At 32.7% G+C, this 21,973-nt stretch overlaps 2 protein-coding genes across 4 annotated transcripts in view; one reads left to right on the forward strand and one right to left on the reverse strand.

The window, feature by feature from the left end:
• LOC126902189 (POU domain protein 2-like) overlaps positions 1–14,181 on the forward strand; it is a 29,111-nt gene extending 14,930 nt beyond the window's left edge. For both annotated transcript variants that reach the window (XM_050679218.1, XM_050679226.1), the window contains 6 exons: positions 9,150–9,206; positions 10,503–10,645; positions 12,337–12,468; positions 12,538–12,720; positions 12,822–13,152; positions 13,225–14,181. In XM_050679218.1, coding sequence (XP_050535175.1) covers positions 9,150–9,206; positions 10,503–10,645; positions 12,337–12,468; positions 12,538–12,720; positions 12,822–13,152; positions 13,225–13,811 — 1,433 coding nt within the window. In that variant the 3' untranslated portion in view covers positions 13,812–14,181. The remainder of the gene's footprint in view (positions 1–9,149; positions 9,207–10,502; positions 10,646–12,336; positions 12,469–12,537; positions 12,721–12,821; positions 13,153–13,224) is intronic.
• Positions 14,182–17,132: 2,951 nt separating this feature from the next.
• Positions 17,133–21,668, reverse strand: LOC126902694 (protein YIPF6). Of its 2 annotated transcripts, none has more exons than XM_050680257.1 (9): positions 21,425–21,668; positions 20,539–20,601; positions 20,336–20,455; positions 20,194–20,272; positions 20,092–20,134; positions 19,902–20,030; positions 18,911–19,068; positions 18,696–18,838; positions 17,133–17,425 (listed from the first exon to the last, which is right to left on the reverse strand). In XM_050680257.1, the coding sequence occupies exons 1-8, from the start codon at positions 21,428–21,430 to the stop codon at positions 18,723–18,725; spliced, it is 714 nt and encodes a 237-aa protein (XP_050536214.1). In that variant the 5' UTR covers positions 21,431–21,668; the 3' UTR covers positions 17,133–17,425; positions 18,696–18,722. The 2 variants fall into 2 exon arrangements, with proteins under 2 accessions (XP_050536214.1, XP_050536223.1); XM_050680266.1 differs by having other exon boundaries at positions 20,539–20,627; positions 21,425–21,666.
• Positions 21,669–21,973: the final 305 nt, after the last annotated feature.

Raw genomic sequence — 21,973 nt, forward strand, 5'->3', positions numbered from 1 at the left:
ATATTTTATGTTAGACGGTTACACATTAACTATTATACACATTTTTGTACATATTATTGTCAATATATCCGCACAGTATCTGCCCAACGTCAGGCGCACATGTCATGCCGATTGTCGGATTGCGTGTGGGGGTTAGTCTGCAGTGCGATTTTTGTACAAAAAACTATACGGCCCAAAAAAAAGCAGCTGTGTTGGTTCAGAAAGAATACATGTATATCGTCGTGGCGTCCATAAAAAAATATGTACACCAGCATGTTCTCCTCCCGTGTATGCACAAACAATGAGGAGTAGGACCCGTCCAAAAAACGTTTTTCTTTTTATCATTGAGCTGCGTGCAAACTGAGACGACTGCTAAAATAACCGAGTTGTGTGTGCATTCTTGATGAGATTTAATCTATTCGTTGCGGAGATTAGAGGAACGTCTTCTCAAATCTGTGCCCGTTCAGTGCTAAGTGTGTTTCACTTATTATGTACCTCCGTAATACCTAACACGAGACAATTATAATTATCTTTCAGGCTCGTTATTAGTTTACCCGTTCAGAATCGGAGGTCGATGCATATTGAATAATAACACATCAGTTTCTCTTACAGACAGAAATTATACCGGTTCAAATAACAATGTTTCTACAAAAATGAAAAGCACGTGTGCAGTACAATATTAAGATGTAAGTCGGGTAATAGAGTAATTAAGAACTACCAAGGTGCTGGCAAAAATCCCACGGTACACCGAACATTACAAAACGCTTTACTGTGTACCGGTTAATGGTTTAGGTTGTTTTAACGACTAAAATATTAGAAGTATATATATATATATCATTTCTGTACATCCTAAAAACGCTCGTGTTTGTTTTTCGGTATGTTCGGCGGTCAGTGTTCTCAATGGAGACGTTGAGTGACGTCGTTGGAAATTGCGAATGCATTAAAACGAGAGTGAAATGTCGTTCTGTCTATTTATTTTTCTCGGAACAACTTCAAACGTACGGCTCCTCGTTTTCTCATTTTTTTAATAGAATTAAACTTCGGGTCAAAAGAAAAACATAAACGACAAAAACATACGTACAACTTCGACAACCGCTCGTGTCCTCTGCCGGTTGTAAGTAAATTGGGGAAAGATATATTCTCGAAAGTATATATATATATGTATAAGGATATGTGTATTCAATCATCGTCCAAAGTTGTTTTTTATCCCTTACATTTATACCCCTTTTTCCGATCCACTGGCCTTTGTAGCCTCGCGCTATCTGCCCTTTGCCATGTCTCGTGCTCTTATCGCCCGGCACTCTGTATTTTGTTGTTCCTCTCAACTGACCTTTTGAAATTCCTCTTCCAGCCTCCGCCACTGTGCATTAGGTTATTGAAAGCACACTCACGCAATCGGCAGGGACGCCGCGAACACACACGATTTTTTTCCCATGTTTGGTCACCGAATTATTTCTATTTACATTTCAATCGACTCGAAAATTGCGACTAGTGCAGCAACTTCTTCTATCCAAGTCACTCTCCTCACATCTCCACGTGCGACGTCAAACGTTTTTACAATTTTCACTAGTAAAATAAAAACTACTACAACAACGTCAAAAGCCTCGTACGGAATTTCAAGTGATTTCTATTTTTTTTTATCTTGTTTTGTAAGAAACAATAAATAAATAAATTCTCGTCGTTTTATTTATTTACCCCGTGTACTAGCCAACAGCTGTTTGCAGACCAAGTAGTCGTCTACCGCTTTTTTTATCCTTTTAAGCTTGAAAATAAACTCCTAATAAATGGGTGCGAAATTGAAAGGCACTTAAAGTAAAACTCCAAAGAAACGTGCGAAAGGGTCGGCCGGCCGAAATTCGATTACGGTGGACAATATAAAAAAAGAAAAACCTTAAGGTCTCGGTACACTTGTGTGTGTATATATATATATATATATGTGTGTGTGTGTATAAGACGTTTTAGGGTTGGCCAATGGCATTTAAATTACGTTTTATTTTTTATTTACACGTCAGCCAGTGAATTATATTCGTTTTAACGTCGAATAAAAGTTCAATAAAAATTGTTTCTTAAGGGCTTTTGATTGTGTTCCATTGCAGATTTTTATTATATTTTATCTGTGTAAGTGCATAGTGTACTCAAACTCTGTTTTTCAATTGAATTACTATATTGAAATTGTATTTCCGCGTGTTTTTGCATTGATAATTCGTTCGTTCCTATTCGACCGCCGTTAAATATATTGAAACGAAAAGTGTATTACCGTTAAAAAACGATCGCCATTTTGTTTTTCCTCGTTCTACATACATAATGACGATCGGAAGCCAATCAGGTAACGAATTACCATAAACAACCCTTTAGGTCACCCCTTTTTGCATAACGGTTTTTTATAGGTTACCCGTGCTCGTATTTTTTTTTATTCGTTTGGAACAACGGCAAGGCAGTGTTGGTCTATTGTAAAAAATACGTTAGGCGTCTCGAGGTGAAAAATGTCGTTGGGATTTCGTGTCGTTCACTTTTGAGTTTCCACTGGCTTTCTTAGACTAATAGCCCCCCAGGGACTCGAATTACCTCGTGCGTACATAGGAAATACATTTTTGGGCTGTCGCGAATAAGCAAAAAGGGTGTGCGCGCACATTTCGACACACACAAGTGGTAGCGGATACAGCACGTGACGCAGGTGGTAAAAATCCGACCGTTTTTTCTACCCCTTTGAGTTTTTTTATTATTTCTTTTTTTTTTTATTCGTACGCGAGCAACGCGCAGGTATATACGAACAAATGTTATAAAAACTAAACTGAATAAATAGCTCGAGCCAATAGGACGCGCGTTTTCCCCTTTGAATAAAAAATGAAATGCCGCATACCGTTTATATTATTATTATATGTGCACACATGTAACAAAAAAGTAACTATGTATGCTGCACGTACCCTAATGTAAACAATTTTTGCTATTCATCGAACGACTGGTATAAAAAAAAAAAAAATATGGTATTGGTTTATACGGTCTGTCGTTACAAGTTATTGGCATGCGCGTTGTGTCAACCCTTCTCCCGCGGCCGTTACAGGTATAGGATGTTATATTGTACATGATTTGGTGCGGGCAACAATAAAGAAAATCCTTTTTTGTCGCGTGACAAAAGTTATACATCACTGCCTAATAAATAACTTATTGTTGTTCGATCGGCGGCCGTTGTATTTGTATGGCTAATTTTTCCGTTACGGAAGACATTTTGTCGATGCTGAAAAACTGAAAGTTGCGATAAAACGCGAACGAATCGGAACACAAATTGTTGTCCAGATAAATTTTCGAGTATCGCCAACACACCTGTTTGAAATGCTGCAAGGTCTTTATGTAATCGAGTACTCGCAAAAAGAATGCGTTTTATACGAAACAATCGCTTATGTATATGGCGTAGGTGCACGAACACAAACGGCAGCCTTGTAAATGTAGACATTGCGCGGGGTAGTATAATTTTTTTATCATTTCACGTTAAAGCGCCCATTGGATTTCAACAGCAGGTGTTACGAATCTCTGATTTATATGTGCAGACATGCGAATAGCGCATAAAAAACAAACGAGTGCGCCTTCTATGCGAGGGTGGCGCACATCTTGTTGTAATACGGTGAAAACATGCCATCATAAACTCCTAGCTTGTGTATATCATTCACCCCTTTTTATATTCGGTCATTTTTTTCTCTTCCAACAGATTTTCTCCGCGCCATTTCCATCCCCTCGTGGTACATTACATGTAAGTACAGTGATCGTTACACGTTTAATAACGACGCGTGTAATAGTCAAATGGGCGCGATAAAAAAAAAAAGAAAAAACTCAACAAGTATAAAATTATTGTTTTCTACTCGCAAACGCGCCGTTTTTACGACTCGTTTCGTTATTGATACACCTCCACTCGAATTCGGTCGGCGACCGATTTTTTCCTGTGAGATTTTCTTTTGGTTTTGTCCTGTCGGGAAGCGAACAGGAAAGTACTTGTGCTGATAAACCGTCCGCCATTGGCGAGGGACCGGACGGCGTGTGCTTAACACGCGTGAAATGAGTACAGTGACGTGGCGAGGGAGGCTTGTGATGTGGTGATGGCGTCTTATGTCGTTTGGTATTGTTCACTTTTTCGTTCAGTGCACCTTTGTCTCGACGCAGTCTGTGCTCGGGGCGAAAAGCTGAGAGTTTATGACACGACGTAATAACGCGCGCCAATAGATGTGCCCCAAATGGACAAACGATCAAAGGCACTAGAAACGTTGTGCCGGAAAGAAAATGTATTTATGATGTTTATTCAAAAGAGATCTGCGGGGTGCCAAGAATGCCAGGGACGGACGTGCTACGGTCCGTTTTGGCAGAGGGACACCGACGCCACCGGCCATGCAGATTATTCAGGGCTACTCAAAATTATGTGTGTTTTTCAATCGAATTTAGCAAATGTACATTTTTAGACGACACGTGACGATTGTCGTTATATCATTTGTATCGTATTACAGCGAAAAACGTCGTCAAAAAAAAAAAAATACTTCAAAAACAACACAAGTAATCACAACAATCGAATTCGGTGTCGTTACACTCGTCTTGTTTCTCCTTGAGTAAAACATCATTCATGTTATTGAAATATGATTCATCGTGTACGTGATACCAAATAGTTTGTACGTTTGGCGTTAATTTATTATTATTATTATTTTTTTTTTCTTCAGTTTTCCTACTCTAAAATAAACGTGCACACTACTTATACTATTATACACGAAATCGTTTGCTTTTTTTCGCATATTGAAATAGTCGAAACGGCGTCGTTATACATAAGGCACAACGTGGTGTGACCTACTCGATCATCCAGTGGACTATTAATGAGATCTGTGCGAGGGCGCGGCCGTAGACAAACAGGTAATGATGAGGTAGGGGATGATACGTGTAAAATAGGAGTTTCAGTGTGGTGTTGTTTCATTTGAATAGTAGCTGTTCGCAGCGGTTAGTTGCCCGCGAATCGGTCAATCCGAAAACGTCGCAATACATCTGGTGATAATAAATACTGTGTACGTGGAAATGGTCCTGTCTATAGAGCCGGTCGTTGAGATCATCGAATGTTCATCGTACAGAAGTAAGTTGGGCCGTTCTAATAATAGTATTGAATTTAATTAGTACACGATACGCAAATCGGTGTCGCCGGTTAACATTTGTTTGGGTTGTCAATCAGTGTGCGTTGCACTGGATTATAGGTCCAATTACACAGTGTGTTCAGAGTAGTGGACGCCGCCGTTGGATTGCGAAAAGCGATTGTTGTTGCACATATCGCGCGCTGGTCGTCGGATTACACATTTCGTATAAACGCGGAGAAAGTCTCCAGTATTTTTTTACCATTTTTAGATTACGCCGCACTCGTCAGTGTTTTACGTCGTTTCAATATACATGGCTTTTGTCGTTTCCATCGTGTGTTACGTGACAAGTCGAGTCTGTCTACACAATTCCACATTAAACTATACGATTATGATGGCAGCGTATTGTCTGTGCGCCTCTCTTTATATTAATATTATTGTGTACTATGATTATTGTTGGTGTCCATAGTTCGAACGCTCTCGTCGGCCGGAGATGTCGTGACCCCGGAGGCTTTTGATTTCGATTAGCAATCGGCGGAGGCAATGCACTCTAGTAGGTAGTAGTAGTCTTGTCACACAGCGTACCTGTGCTGCTGCTGCTGCTGTCAAAATAATTTTGTTTTACACGGCGGCGTACGTTCGATGGCGTGATCGTTTGTAGTTATGGACGTTGTCCGAGATGACAAAAGTGTGTAGCACCGGCTTGTGTGCAGTTTATGGCGCACATGTCGTTTCTCTCTAAGGGGGAAACGAGCGACGGCCGTCGATATTTATTATTAACGCGTCGGGGTCGGCGTGGAGGAGGTGGGTGTGGAGCGGTCAAAAGCGCACGACCACCACCACCACCACGCACGTCGTCCAACAAGAGCTGGCGAACGCTAATGAAATAGTTAATGGGAAATAATCGGAGGGGTGTGCATTTGCAGTCGACAGCAAAGTTTCCCTTAAGCGTAGGAGAGTTATTCGGAGAACCTTGACGAGCGTGTCTCGGTAATATTTCAAAATCGAGACTCTAAACGCGTTTTTATTTTCTACGGTGCACGTGCACTTTTCCTGGAAATGATATCGTTTCATTCGACTGGATTAGTGTGGAAACATTATTATGCGCATTGGTCACTGCTGCAGCGTTGGCGTCAACGGTGTTCTTTTGTGAGATATAACAGCGCACGAAGGGTCTATTCAAATTTATTTCCAAAGAAAACTACCCATCAGGACACGTTGTACACGCACTACCTGTGGCGGTGGTCAACACTTGGGATTAGCATATACAGCGCGCACATGTGCATCATAATGGCCATGGAATATAAAATGCACACCGTGTACAATTTTAGTTGTCCGTATCGACCCCGTCGAATCTGTGCGTTTTCCCTAAAACTGCTGGTGGTATTATCATTATTATTATCATTATTTCTATGTATGTGCGCGTATACACTGGCACAATGAAGAATTTTACGTGCCGGACTGCTGGTGTGTGTTATTGAAAATATACGAATGCGAAATAAAAAAAAAAAAGACCCACATTATGGCCTTATAATTTTAATACCCTAATAAATAATAAAAATCACTAGGAAAGGGACGCACGTGTCATGACTGTAATCTATGCGTCGGCTATTCCACAGAATTTGCATATATTATTATTGTTATTTGTGTATCGCGCCGAATATGATTTTTCACGAGAAAAGAGTGCGCAGAGCAAACAAAAGTGGCGGCGGTCGGATTCCCGATATAACCCATGGAACATTTTTTTGCCCATGGAGTTTTTTTTGTAGCCCTTTATTTTCATCCCTCTTTTTTATATTCCGTTTACACGACCCAAAAAACTGCGCGTTGCTGTGACCTTTTGCGCTTAAATTATTTAAATGGTATTCGCTCCGAAATTTGGTTACCACATTCACGTCGTCGTTTCATTTGGGTTTTAAATTTTAGCATCTCTCCGGCTATTTATTTATTCATCTTTTCTGTTATTTCGAGGGAAAAATAAATTGCGATTCCGATTGTTCGCCACCGCCGCCCTTCCAATGATTCACACGGACCGCGGCCATAATATAATATGCAAGATTTGCCGATGACCCCTATACGCGCACTGCAGCAGTTGTCCGCCCCCGAGCCAACATCTGCGAAACACATACACATGTATGGATATTATTTTGGGGAATATAATAATAATAATAATGATGATAATATACGCGTGTGTCTGCCGAGCATTCTATAATGTATGCCCGTCGTGGTGCGTGCTGCTGCGCGTAGAGACAAAACCTACCCTAGTTTTTGGGGATTTTCGTCGATATTATTCGTATGGATTACGCATTGGTCGTCAACGGTGCTCTTGTTGTTTGCAAGGGTATTAAAATGTATATGTCACACCACACACTGCTGCGAACCGATCGATATCTAAATGAGTCATAGGCGTTTTATGTGTATAATTGAGCAAATCACAAGAGTACAACGGCTATAAAAACCTTTTAGCGCAGCGGCCGTTCAGCTTTTATGTACTAATGTTAATTAGTTTTCGGCAAATGCCGTAACTTTAGACCGTTTCTGCGAAGACCTCAATAACGCGCGCGCGGTACAACATTGATTGCAATGACAATTGCCTACCGAATATGGCGGTTATTATTTTCATATTATCCAAATTATTAATGTCATTCAGAAATAAAAATTACTATTGCTTCTGGGAACAGTAATGCCATTTCGGTCGTATCATTAAAAACCGAGACCCTTCACCAGCACGAGGTTTCCCATGTAAATAATTAAGCGTTTGGTTAGCTGCGAGTCTTAGTGCGATTTTCGTTTTTGATAGACGAGTGTCTACGATGCGTGTTTTTCGTGTCAATATAATCGTTTTGGGCGGCCTTACATTTTCCGCCAGCCTTGCCGCCAACTCGTCAAATCCAAACAAATCATTATCATGACAGATAATTATCGTTATTATTATTATGATTTTCAACTGTCCATTATTATTTATTATAAGCGTAAGTACACCAGACGTTCGCAGATAATTCAAAATCGACATTCAATGACCGACACGAACTTGTTACACGGTGTTATATATCGTATGTTTTCGAAACGCATAAATTTAAATTTGCCTTGTCGTATACCCCTCGCGCAACACATTCAAGACACCCAAAGTCCACCGACGAGGTTAAACGTAATAAATGGCCGGTAGGGTGTTCGGACCGTCTAGTTTTTTCTTTTTTTTTTTCCAACGTTCCTTTAGTGGTGTTACATAAATAAGACACATCACTTTTGACCAAATCGCGCTCTTCAGCCGCCAAATGTCACCCGTGGGGATACACCGATACTTACGGTCTTTATTTCTCCTTCCCCGTCGTAGTAGTGCCACCCATCAGTTTTCGGTGTTATTCCTACGAGCTTTTTCCCTCCACTCTGCCACGCATTCGCTGATCTAGAAGCATTCCGTTTTCGTTAAGAGTTTATTATTGTTATTATTTCTTCGAACCGTCCAAATAATAACCAAGACCGTAACAATAAAAGTTTTCATCGGCTAGCGCACCAATAAGTAATAATAATCGCACGAAAAACTAGCTCGTGCCGCAGGCCACGTGATAGCCCATTGGGAAATTAAAAGACTGAAAAAGTTAAACGATTTCAATACAAAGTCAAAGAAAGGATTGGAAGAGTTTGCTAAGTGCGTTCGACCGCACTCTGTAGTGTCGAAAATTACAAACCCGACAAATACTCCCAAATGTCATCGATACCACTTCACCCCTCCCTCCCCCCCCGGGCATGGGTCGTCTCCACCGCCAATGGTCACGTACCCCTCGTGCAGTACATTTACAATAGACACCCGACGTGTGTGTGTGTGTGTTGACGATATATAATACCAACGTGTAATAATCAGGTATATCTCGTGCCCGTTGTTTATTCTCGTGAAAACCCTGCGGTGGTACTCCCTCCGGTTAGTATGCGCCACAGCGACGCGCGCCCGGACAATAAAAACGGGGGCAGCACGGGCGCGCTAACATTCAACCCTTTATCCTTTCACTTATTACTAGTATTATTTTTGTCTCGTATAACACACGAAAATAACGGATCGTTGTTTTTTTTTTTTTGTAGGTACTGACGCCGAAAGTATCAAAAGTGCCAAGTCTCCGTCTCCAATGCCAGAAGGAGGTAAGCTGCGGTTTCTAAATGTAAAACTACTTTAAACAAAGTCGATTTGATCACTATAAACATACGCGGCAGATCGTATTCGACGTTATAACGTGCAGGTTTAGGGTCAACATTCAAGCGTAATATAAAACATAATAATATATACATGTAAGAGGGTGAAAATGGGGTAAGAAACGTTCACCGTGCATGCAAAAGCGCAAACACGTTCAATTTGCTCGCGAGCCGGACCGTTTTTTCTCGTCGGCTGGCCAACCCCGCCGATGTGTATCTGTTCGCCCTATGACCTGCGATCATCCAATACCGTATGGTAAAATAATACAATATTTTCTTTAGCTCCCGGCCCCGATTGACACGCAAGAGATCAGGAAAATGTATTTTGTCGGGGGTGGTAAAAAACTGAATATTTACCGTTTAACCCGCATATAGGGGTTGTGGTGATTCAGCAAGATTTTCCTCTAATTTACAACGATAATGCGCGTACAAAAGTTGTTCTAATTTTAACGTAATTAAACGCGCACATAGAATGGTCGGCTAGACATACGGGCACCAGCATGATATGGTTTTTGAAGTTTTTCAATTATTCCCAAAACTCGAAAAATTTGTGAAACGTCTCTCCTCTCCACCTCCGTCCGGATAAAATCAGACTAGAGCACTGTGATTGCGCTCAGACAGAACGACGGTTGGCCAGCTTTAAAATAAAATAATAATTATTTTTCGCTCGGAAATATTACAAACTGTCATGGAGAGGGTTGAATTAAAACATCCGGATACATAAATTGGGCGTGTGCGGGTTTAAAAAAAAAAAAGGGGTAACGTCGCTTCTACCCTAGTTTGCATAACTAACCAATTGCGCAAATGTACACGGGGGTTGAGTTTTTTGTGTGCGCGTCCCTTGCCGAACGATTCATCATCCATCCAATCACGGCTAAATTAGGTACGAGCGTAAATTATTTCATTATAATCATATTTTTTCGAAACCCTCTGCCGACACAATAGCGACTCGTGCTGCCTTTTCAACCCCTTCCCGTACAATAATATACGCATTTGTGTGGCGCACGAGTCGGACAACAAAAGTTAATGATTTATGCGCAGATTACTTGTATTATAATACTGTTTTATGTGCGAGACCAGCTTATTGAACTTAATCGTGTACTAATGTGTTACTACCGGTGTTAGTACTTGTTTTATTATGAATTTTTTATCCACCCCAAATCGGTTATGGATCTCGACTATTTTTTTCTAGTCAATTTGAAAATGAGTGATTAATGCGTTTTATTTTTAACAATTTTTTTGCAGACTACAATGGCGACGACGACGACGATGACCGAGATGATAGGGTGGGAGACGACATGGTCAATCATAGTGAGGACAGTACCGGAAGCGATTTGTTGCTCAATTCGGATGGCGGATCGCCAGACAGAACTGGAGCATTAAATTTGGTAAATATTTATGCAAATGTAATAACAAGTTTAGAAAATGTAACCTATTGCCGTTAAAACGCCTATCAATGGTGTTTATAATAACAATATGATCTATTTGCGAACCGAATTACCTTTTTAATCATTTTGGCTTGACGGTTTTTATTTTTTTACGCCTTTCATTATGAGGTGTTCACAATAACCTCAGGGAACGTAATTAAAGAAGGGAAGACGAGCTAACTCTTGCAGGTTTATACTAATTATCGTATTCTTTTTGTTGTTCAATTTCTCCGTGGCATAAATGTACGTGTTTAAAACATTTGTTTTTTTTTTCACATGTCTAATGTCATTATCATGCGCCGCAGGACGTTTCAGTATTTTAGTTATTTTTCAAATCATACGTAAGACTACTAACATTATCTTAGAAGAATTACTTACGAGAAGTTTATCGCCATCTTAAAATTCCTATTACTAGCAAAATAAATCAATCGTTTTTCTACATTGATATTACGAAAGTCAAATGTTACTGCTGAGCTTGTTTCGTATTCAATTGTCTATTGTTTCTATAGTCACAAAGAGCATACTCTTTGTAGTGGACGTATTACGTTATACAAAAAACGAATTCCGGTTCACATGCCTTTGAAACGTTTTACTTTCCGTTGAATATTTAATTATTTACCTACAGCTTTTCAGAGATTAAACGTATCGAAAACGGTTCCTTTAGCCTTCGGGCTATCCAATATATTCGACCCTACTTTAATATAGTCCAGTTTATATAGATGGAAAAAGTAGGTGCGGGTTGTGGTAAAAAAAAGGGTCAGGCGTATGGCATTTAAATAAATAAAAACTCGTGTGGCGTACAAAAAAATATTCATATAAAGAGAAGTGGTATCCTTTGAATAATAGTAGGTACAAAAGAATAGTTTACCTTATAAGCTTATCGAACATATATTTTCAAGTTAAAGAAAAACTCGAAAAGTTGCCAAGTCATTCTTAAGTATAGCATACAGTTAATTTCTTTAATTTTTCTAATCAATGATATAAAAATATTTTCAATTAATACATTACCTCTAAATTGATAACTATAGTTGAATAATCATCAATCATAGATTGAAATGAAAAAATATTGAGAACAAGAAATGTTTGTATGATACATCAATGTGTGGTTGTCGAATTCTTTTCATTAGCAACTACCTACACAAAAGTTTTTGCCAACATTTATAAAAATAATTTATTATTAATATATGACGGGAAAATCGTGTACATTAATAATTGGCAAATTCTTAATGGTTCTTAGAAGGCGATACTCGTATGAGTTATAATTGAATAAAAGCCATTTTTGATGGAGAACCCGAGAGCTAAGGGGAAAAAATGAGGAACAATGACAATAGTATTTTTTGATGAGAATTGATTAAAAGCGTGAACGTGTTCTTATTTCTATCATCTTTGTGTCATTGGGCAAATTGTAGTATTTAATGGATTTTTCTAGTTAAGAGAAATACGCTCAGCTTTCCCTAGAGTTTTATTTTCTTGTAAATCATGACTTGTATCTATTGCTCTATTTCATCAGTAGTTACTTAAATGTTTAAGAACTTATTTTTAATTATTACTAGTATTATAAATTAATATTCACAAAAATAAAATAAAAATCATTCAACATTAATAAATAATTTTGCAATGCGAATTCTTAATTCAACTTTTTTGTTTATTAGGTTTCACATAGACATTCTGGTAGCTCATCTAGTTCAGGCGTTAGCAGTACTGGACCATCTGGTAATAACTCAGCCAATATGACATCTGGAAGTGATCCATTGGCTGCGTTACAAAATCAACAATTTGCACAAGTATTTATTATTATTTTATATAATTATTCTAATTGAATGAATAGTAATATTTTATTGTTTATATTATAGATCCCAGGGTTAGGAGTTTTATCACCTCAAAGTAATCCACTAATGGGTAGTCCACCTGGTGGTCAGTCTTCACTTACACCACAAGAATTACAAGCACTTTTTCAACAACAAATCCAATACTTATTGATGAGACAGTCCACTGCAAGTCATGGGAGTCAAACGCCGTTTTTTTTCCAAAACCAGGTAAATATGTTACGAAAAGTATTTTATAAGTATGAAATAAAATAAAATTAAAAAAAAATTTCTATTGTTTAAACTAATCGTGTGAAAATTATTTTCTTTAGGTGCACCAAGCATTAACTCAAGCGTCACTTCAGCTTCAACAGATTCAACAAGCTCAGAACATTAATAATAAAACAAATATAATAAACATAATCAACAATCATCAATCTCCCGGTAGTAATGGTCAGTCTCGACCAGTTGGATCTTCAACACCATCTCACCATTCAAAACACTCTAATCAAAATCAATCGTCTACTAACAGTGATCTAGATTCTTCAGCAGCAGCAGCTCTCAGTAGGTTAGCAGAAACTAAAACAAGTGCTGATGACACTACAGATCTTGAAGAACTTGAACAATTTGCAAAATTGTTTAAACAAAGGCGTATAAAATTAGGTGAGTTGACTTTTATGTTTTTTTGATAAAGTTTTGTTGAAAATTTTTAATTTGTTATGTTTCTTTTTTAAGGATTTACTCAAGGTGATGTTGGATTAGCAATGGGCAAGCTTTATGGAAATGATTTTTCTCAAACAACTATATCAAGGTTTGAGGCATTAAATTTGTCATTCAAGAATATGTGCAAGTTGAAGCCACTTTTGCAAAAATGGTTAGTAGATGCTGACAGTACTATGACTAACCCAAGTGCTTTGTGCAATCCTTTGACAACACCAGAAGCCATAGGTAGACGTCGGAAAAAGCGCACTTCTATTGAAACATCAATACGGTACTCTTTAGAAAAAGCATTTAGAGCAAATCCCAAACCTACATCTGAAGAAATATCACTACTAGCAGACAATTTATCTATGGAAAAAGAAGTAGTTCGCGTGTGGTTTTGCAATCGTAGACAGAAGGAAAAACGTATTAACCCGCCAACAACAACTATGGCTGGACAGACAACATCTACCAACACTGATATGTTCACGGCATCTATGTCAGTACAGAACCAAAGTGATATGTTTCCTATGTTAACATCTCCTGGCCATCCATTAGCTCTAGTATCGTCTCCATCTGTTGGCAGTCATCATCATCATCATCATCAAAGCAACAGTGAGTGACACTGGTCAGTCTCATCGTCCTTAAAAAATGGATATGATGAGCTCGGCCAGAACACATATTTCAGGGCTCCTATTGATGGAAAATTGTCTCTATGTTAGGCAAGGCACGTGCATGATTTTGTATCAAAATTTATGTACTATGCATAGTTTTATTACTTCATAAGAATTTTATTTATAAATACTTAATATAATAGAAGAAAAACAATCCTCGCAATATTTATCTATATATTATGACTTATTTTATTTCAGTATAACGTTTGTATTGATATATTATATTCTTAAATATTGTTACATGATAATATTCATGTAAACATTGTACAAATAATTTAATTATTTTGTAAAAAAATAAACCTTCGGTTGATGTTTTCTATATATTACTATGGAATTTGTATAAGTAGTATTTTTGTTTAATGTATGTTAAAAATGTTAGTAAAATGTTCAAACAGTGTTTGTAAATAATCATGTTTTTAATATTTTGGGAATAATCAAAATATCACTATCAGTATAAAATCAAACCTTTTATTAGTTTTGTTTACGTTATAAAAGACAGTTTTTCGTTCGTTAATTAATTTATATTATTACTGTTTTCTTTTATCTAGCATATTATGTTTTATAATTATTGAAATAATCTATATATATATATCCTTAATTTAATTAATTTCATTATAGAAAACTTTTAATCTGATAAAACTGCCATTTATGGGTGTAATATTTGACATAATACTATAACAATGTGACTCAAAATGTTAGCCGTTTTCCACACAATACGTTTATTACTGTTTTCTGAAATTTAATTTGCCATTTATTTACAATTTCATATTAATTCATTAACAAGTATATTATTTTATTTTTCTTCTTTTAATTAGTATTTTGTAATAAAATGAATAAAAAGACAATAATTTTTTTCAAAAATTAATCATTTGACGTGTGGACTTTTATAAGTGTGATTTAATAACTTCAATGTTTTAGTATAACAAATATATGTTATAGTAAAATATAATAACATTAGGTATAATATGTTTTCCTTTTGTTTTCCCACCATATTATGTAAAAAAACTTGTTGGTTGATGGGTCCATTGACATGTTAATTTTCCAGCATATCAATTAATATTATCCCATTTGTTTGTTAGTTTTACAAAAGTTCCTAAAATCTTGCCTCAAGGGCAATCATATAGTCATTAAATAATTTCTTATCATTAATTAAGTCTTAGAAATAATTGTCAATTGTTGTTTTTTTTTTATTTGTTTTAAAAATCCTACCAGGGTTTCACAACAGTAATGCAATGCTAAAGTTCATTAAATTAATGGAATAGTAGTATTATTTAATCATCTTAGATGTTATTCATCCTCTCTAAGTTAATTCTTAAAACCATTTTGTTTTCGTATCCATATGTTTTTAATAATATAACAATCATAACAACATAAACATTATGCTATTAAAATATGTAATTGTTCCTAAAACTAATGTGTTCATATTAACCTTTTATTTTAACATTTGTGTTAAAAATTTTTCTAAAGACTTAATTAAATAGTTAATTTTAGTTGAACTCAAATACTTATCAACTGACATTGTATCAAAGACACTTGATAAGTCGTTTAATTTCAACTGTTTTGTTACAGTGAAAAAACAAACATTTTAAGATTAGAACAAAATATTTTATTTTTGAGTAAAACAACTTTTATTTTACTTCTACTTTTAAATTTTCATGAGGATAAATTAATGTATACCGATCCATTGTTCATATCATTAGGATAGAGAGGTGTGTTAACATATAATAACTTATACATTCATGTAACATAAATATATATAAATATTATACTTACATTAATTGTAATATAGAAATTAAGTGCATTTGTGTTTTTTTTTTAAATTGTGTAATATTAATTAATTACTTATAAAGTTGGTCTTGTATACGTCTAAAGTCAGGTAACATAAGTTAAGTAAACTAAATATTTTTAGAATTTATAGAATCTGTATAAAATATGAATATAAACTAAATAATAAGGAAAAAATGAGATACTTTAAATAAACGAAAAATATTTGTATACTTTTGTTTTTATTATTTAAGAACCTAATTTTCAATAATTATTTTTATTTTATATTTCTTAAAACTTAAAGACTAATATAAATTCCATAAAAATCCTATTTGACCTATAAATTTAATAAAATAAATACCAACTTGTTTAACCTAGAGTGCTTGTTATGTAAAATATTACCCTTCATTGTGTAGATACTGTAATATATTGACATACACGCTAAAGTATAACTTATGCTTAATAATTTTCTGATTATCTCTAATACAAGAAGTTTTTTAAAATAAGAGATCACAATTAAGAAATGCTACTAATCTTGCCTCCGACCATGAATGGTCTTTTTCACTTTCTATGGAATAAATATAGATTATCCTAAAAATTATAATTTTCTCATTTCTCCCCAATAGGAATGACGAAAACTATTCTAAAACATTATAACCAAAACTATTGTAAAAAAATGGGTCTCTTATAAATTAGAGATTAAGTAGTACTAATGAGTATCAATATGTACCACAAGAAGCTTCTATGATAGCAAGAATATGTTTCTACATTTAATTATTTTTGATAAATATTGAATCTCTTTCTCCATTTGTCAACATACCCCACCTTACTCTATTTGTTTTTATGAAAAAAAAGTCATATTTTTTATGAAAACATAGAATTAGAGTGAACTTGGTAAACATGATAAATGTTCAATTGCTTCAGTTCTACGAAATTCTTCAGTACATATTTTGTTGTAAAGAAAGAGTCATTTTGCCACTATCTGATATAAAAAAATCTGTTCATTTAAGTATTTACAGGTACTGTGCACTCTACTTATATTAAATTCTAGTATAACTTTTGGGGATGATGCAAATGAAGCAACTCATCACCTATAATCTCTAGAAATAGTAAAATAATTTGTACTATATCTTTATTAGTATTCCTTCTTGTATGTTTAAATTTATAAAAAAAATTCTAGTATATTTAGGTACAACACATTTCTTTTTCCTATTCCTAAAAGAAACATTTTATTTAAAATTCCCGTTATAACAATACAAATTGTATTGTTCAATATCAAGTAATCAACCAAGCGAGCATTTCTTATTTTGTTAAAAGAGTAATAACCTGTAACAATGTGCATAAAAAGGCAAAATATAAGATTCCATAACATTTTTTTTAACATTTAGGTTATATTTTATTTTGAAAATCACAATGAAATAATTCATAGATTAAATGGGAAAAGATAAAATAAAATGAAAGTATTAAATCATTTCATTATTTTTTAAAAATATTTTTTAATCTACAATATTGCACTTGCAATTTAAGACCATTACTTAAGTCAAAATTTATTTCTATAACTTTTTCAGTTTAATAAAACAAATAAACAACCAGTTGTTTTTAAATAAGTTTGACAAAAAAAAATCAATATTGATAAAAAGAAGTTTAGATTTATAGAAATATATATATATATATATACAAAATATGTAAACAGTAAATAGCACTATTTCAGCATGATAAATAATACTCTTAACGCACAGGTGATTGATTCATTGCAAATGAGTTGGTGTATCATTAACAATTATTATATCAACAAATGTCTATAAGGAAAAAATAATTATAATTAAATTCAATTTAAAATAAATAAAACAACAACATTATTTTAATTTAATACAAGTTTGGTACTATAAACAAAATATAACTAAATATTTGAGGACTCTAGATAGTTGAAAATAGTTTTGCGATATCATAAAATTAAATAATAAATGTGATTCTCAGGGAAATTTTGCAGTTTAAAATGTTTTTCCTAAGAAGTACATTAATGTCTCGAAAACACATTTAAATTTTTAAACCTAAGTTTTTTAATCATTGTAATTTAATGATTTTCATATTAGATAAAGACATTCATTTTCCAAAAAATTGGTCAAATTTATGATTTTTATATAATTATAAATATAAAAAATTACTGAAACAACTTTAAGTTACACTCCTATTAGAGAACATTATGAAACCTCTTCACAACTTATTAAATATGTTAATTCTAGAATAAAATATTAAACAGTTATTATTTATATTGATATTATGGAATAATTTTCTATTTGTATTGCTAAAAAGCTATCGATTTAATTTAGTTGATTATTATTATTATTTTTGAGTTTGTCAACATGAATATTCTATTCTTACTGGACCATTGTTGTTTGATGATAAATCATAAATTGTATTTAGTTGATCAAATCAACATAATATTTTTAAAATATTCTGCTGCAGTAAAAGGAAATGTCATAAAAATTACAATAATTTGTATTTAAAATTATTGTTAAAAACGATCATTTATATATTTTCGTTTTTCTCTATAAATTGAAAAATCTTATTGAAAACTGATCATAACAAATTTTTTTTAATGATAATACTTTAAATATTTTCTTCTCTCTCTATATACTTTTTTTTTAACCCAATCATTAACCAAAATCAAGGGAATTTAAAAATAAATAGAGAGCATATTTATAAACATTTATCAATTTTGTTTAGCCATTTTAAAAGGACCCAAGGTTGTACAAATTTGTTGATGAAATATACAGTAGCATAAAAATAATTTTTGTTTTGGGAAAAATAAACACCTTATTCTCCCTTAACATTATATCACAAATTAGATCACATTATTGTGTATTAAAGTATTAATAAAAATTTGTAAAGACTGAAGATGTGTTTGAAAATACTTAACAAAACGTATAAATGCATATAAATCCACTTTTTAAAAATAATAATGTATTGTATCAATATACTTTTTGATTATTTAGAATTAGATGCTTAAAATAATTTAAGTATTAATATTAATAAGGATAATATTCTTATTGGTATTATTATACATACATTTATTATCGAGAAATAATTAAGATACTACACTGTGTGTGAGAGTACAAGCCATGACATAATGAAATAAAATAGAAATATTGGATATACGGCTAACGCTTTTTTTCCTTGTGGTTGGCTGTCTCCAAGGAAAACAATTGATGCTATTATAAAATAAATAATTACATGATCAATGCAACGTATAATGTAAATAATTGTTAGCAATATATATTTACCATATGTTGACCAAAGAAATGATCCAATTGATATTGAAAATCTCAAAAAGAACATAAAGTTTGATTGATGAAACATTAAAATAAATCTGCATACAATTAATGCTAAAACTATTGGTAACAAACAATAACCAAGAACACAGACACTCTGAAAAAATGATCTGAAAAATAACATTTTTTACTTGATAAATTGTTTCTTTTAATTAATAATATAGTTTTTAAGCTTGACCTATACTTTATTAATAAGCATTATATGTACTAGGATATCACAAAAATAATTGATCTTCGCAATATTAAAGGAATACACAGTGAAAACTTAAGGTAAAAAAAAAATGTTTACTATTTACTCAATGTGTTTTAAGAAAATTGACTGAAAAAAGAAAAATGACTTAAACCATTAAATTTTTGGTCAAATATCATATACAACATATTGTTGCCTGAAAATCAAATGATTCCAACACAACTTATTTGAAACCATTAACAACTTTTTTTTTTAATAGTGAATGGTGTTTAAATTTTTAATATAACTTCATCCATTTATTAAATACAACACTTTAATGATTCAAATTTTTTGAGTTAATATGCTTGTATGATATAAAACGGATTAAAAGTACAAACAGTTAATTTTCTTTTTACGACATTGCTAACAGATATACAGTTTATTATCAATTATGACTATTGAAAAATATACTTTCTGTTTTGCTAGTTGGTATAGTTATAAATGTTTACTCACAAAATTGTACCTTATAAACTATATACTTTAAGCATACAAATTATAGTTCAAAATCTATTTTTATTTTAGGTAATTTTGATCAATTAATTTGAAACACATTAAGTGACTAAAAAATGTATTTTTTATCTAAAATTTTTGGATAATAACGATTAATAGGAATCAAACAAAGTTAATATTTTGAAAATTAACTAATATAGCATTTATCTTAATATGTATAACAATAAAAACATTTTTAATGCATTAAAAAAAATTATTTCTTACATGGTGCCACCAAGCAATTTTGAATTTAATGTAATAATCACAGAACCAATCCATATAATAACAAATACTTCGGCAAATTCAGGACCTCCATCTCCTATTTCCATTTCATCAGGCGTTCCTTGTAAAACCCTAAGCAATATATAAAGATAATCTAAATAAATAATATATTATGTTTAAATTTGTTACTTACATTGCCATAAAAGTGCATAGTAACAAAGGTCCCCACAAATCCCCTAAAAATATTATAATTATTTAGAAAGCAACATAATTAAATGTAAAATTTTTAACTTACAATCTTTCAATAGAGAGTTTTTTTCTTTGGGATATAAGACATGTTTAAACTTCATTCCAACAGCTTTTAAATCCCTCATCTATGATTTTTTGAAAAAAAAAAATCAGGATTTTAACTACTATATTAATTCTAATATACTTACAATGGTTGTTTTAATAGGTTCATCTAGTGTATTAAAACCAGGGTCTCCTATGTTTTGCATTAGTGAACCTGGCATAGTCATTCTACCTTCAACACTCTCTTGAGGAACATCATTAATAAACTGAAATTTTTATAAAAAAAAAACCAATTCCATTAAAATTAGTTAATAATACATTGACGATAAGCATTTTAAAATTAACTCACTACTGTAGTATGACCTGTATTTGAACTGTTGTATCCATTTGGTCCACTACTTGTATTTATAAACTATGCATAAAATATATGCAATTATACTAATAATATAAATAAACACAAAATGATTTGTGAATTAATATACAAATATACTAATTCAAAAATCATTAAAATTAAAATTAACAAAAGAAGTATTTTCAATATAAATAATTGAATTAATTTGATACTTCAATTTTATAAATAGAACATATTTTAATAAATAATCCATATTTTATAGAAATATGTAAATAATTCTCTAAAACTTCACCTAAAATTTCTTTTCCAATTTATTAGCAATATAAGAAATACCATATATATCAAAACACACCAGAAACACTAAAAATTTTAAAGCCCAGAGCCCATGTCTTCCCTAAATACATTTCTATGTAAGTCAATGTAATCACCAATTATTAAATAGATAACATCTTCCTAAATTTTTAAAGCATAATCTAGTGTACATTATACTTATAATTTATCAACTTAAGCAAGTATTTAAGGACTCAAAATAATAAAATATTCAGTCTAGCATTATTTTAAGTGAGTATATTATACTTAAATTAACACGCACTTGAGTTGTTGATAAATCGCATAATAAAGCTAATTATAAAGTTATTGTATGATAATATCATAGAAACACTGTAATGTCTTAAACATTTAAAAAATATGTTATTCGCAAAAGTTCTAAAATAATAATCATATTTTCGAAAATAACTATAAGTTATCATAGATTAGGCATATTTCACACACAAAATTTGTTTTAATAATGTCTCTTACAACGTTTTCATTTTTACATCAAAAAAATAAAACTTCATATAAAGACTATAATTAATTTTAAGTTATGAAGAATACAGTAACTTACATCCATAATAGATTAAAAATAATCTACAGCACAAATTGATGACGGAAGAAATATGTTATTTGTAATTTATGTACTGGTATTTACACAAATTTAGGTAAAAGTACATTTTCTGAAATAATTAAAGTAACACTAAGAAATAAATTGTTAAACTTTTTAAAGAGTATAACAATCAAGTTTAATATTAACCGAATTAATTCAACAAAAAAGAATATATATATAATAAGAGCCGCAGTAAAACTATTATATTTACACTATTTCTAGACGTGTCATGATAACATACGAAATATGAATATTATAAATGATAAGCTATTTAGTGATAATGATTTCTGTTCATTGAATTAAAATTTTTATATTGTTAAAATTTTTGTTATACTCTTCCTATACCGAAAATAATTTAACATGAATACAGATTTTTTTTTATAAAGAAACTTTTGTACTTATTATAATCGTGTAACTTCAAAACACTGTGCTTCAAAATAATACAATTTTAGTTTTAGAATAGATAAGATTTTATCTATTCAGTGTTTTGGTAGTCAACGACTGTTTATA

The sequence above is a fragment of the Daktulosphaira vitifoliae genome, unplaced genomic scaffold (genome assembly GCF_025091365.1).
Source record: "Daktulosphaira vitifoliae isolate Bord-2020 unplaced genomic scaffold, ASM2509136v1 Scaffold_1, whole genome shotgun sequence".
Lineage (NCBI taxonomy): Eukaryota > Metazoa > Arthropoda > Insecta > Hemiptera > Phylloxeridae > Daktulosphaira > Daktulosphaira vitifoliae.

Excerpts from the sequence above, each read along its gene's own strand:
- LOC126902694 (XM_050680257.1), bottom strand. Across the intron at positions 20,456-20,538 it reads ATACAGGTCATACTACAGTA|TTTATTAATGATGTTCCTCA; the intron begins GTGAGTTAATTT and ends TAAAAATTTCAG. Across the intron at positions 19,069-19,901 it reads AAATTGCTTGGTGGCACCAT|ATCATTTTTTCAGAGTGTCT; the intron begins GTAAGAAATAAT and ends GTTATTTTTCAG.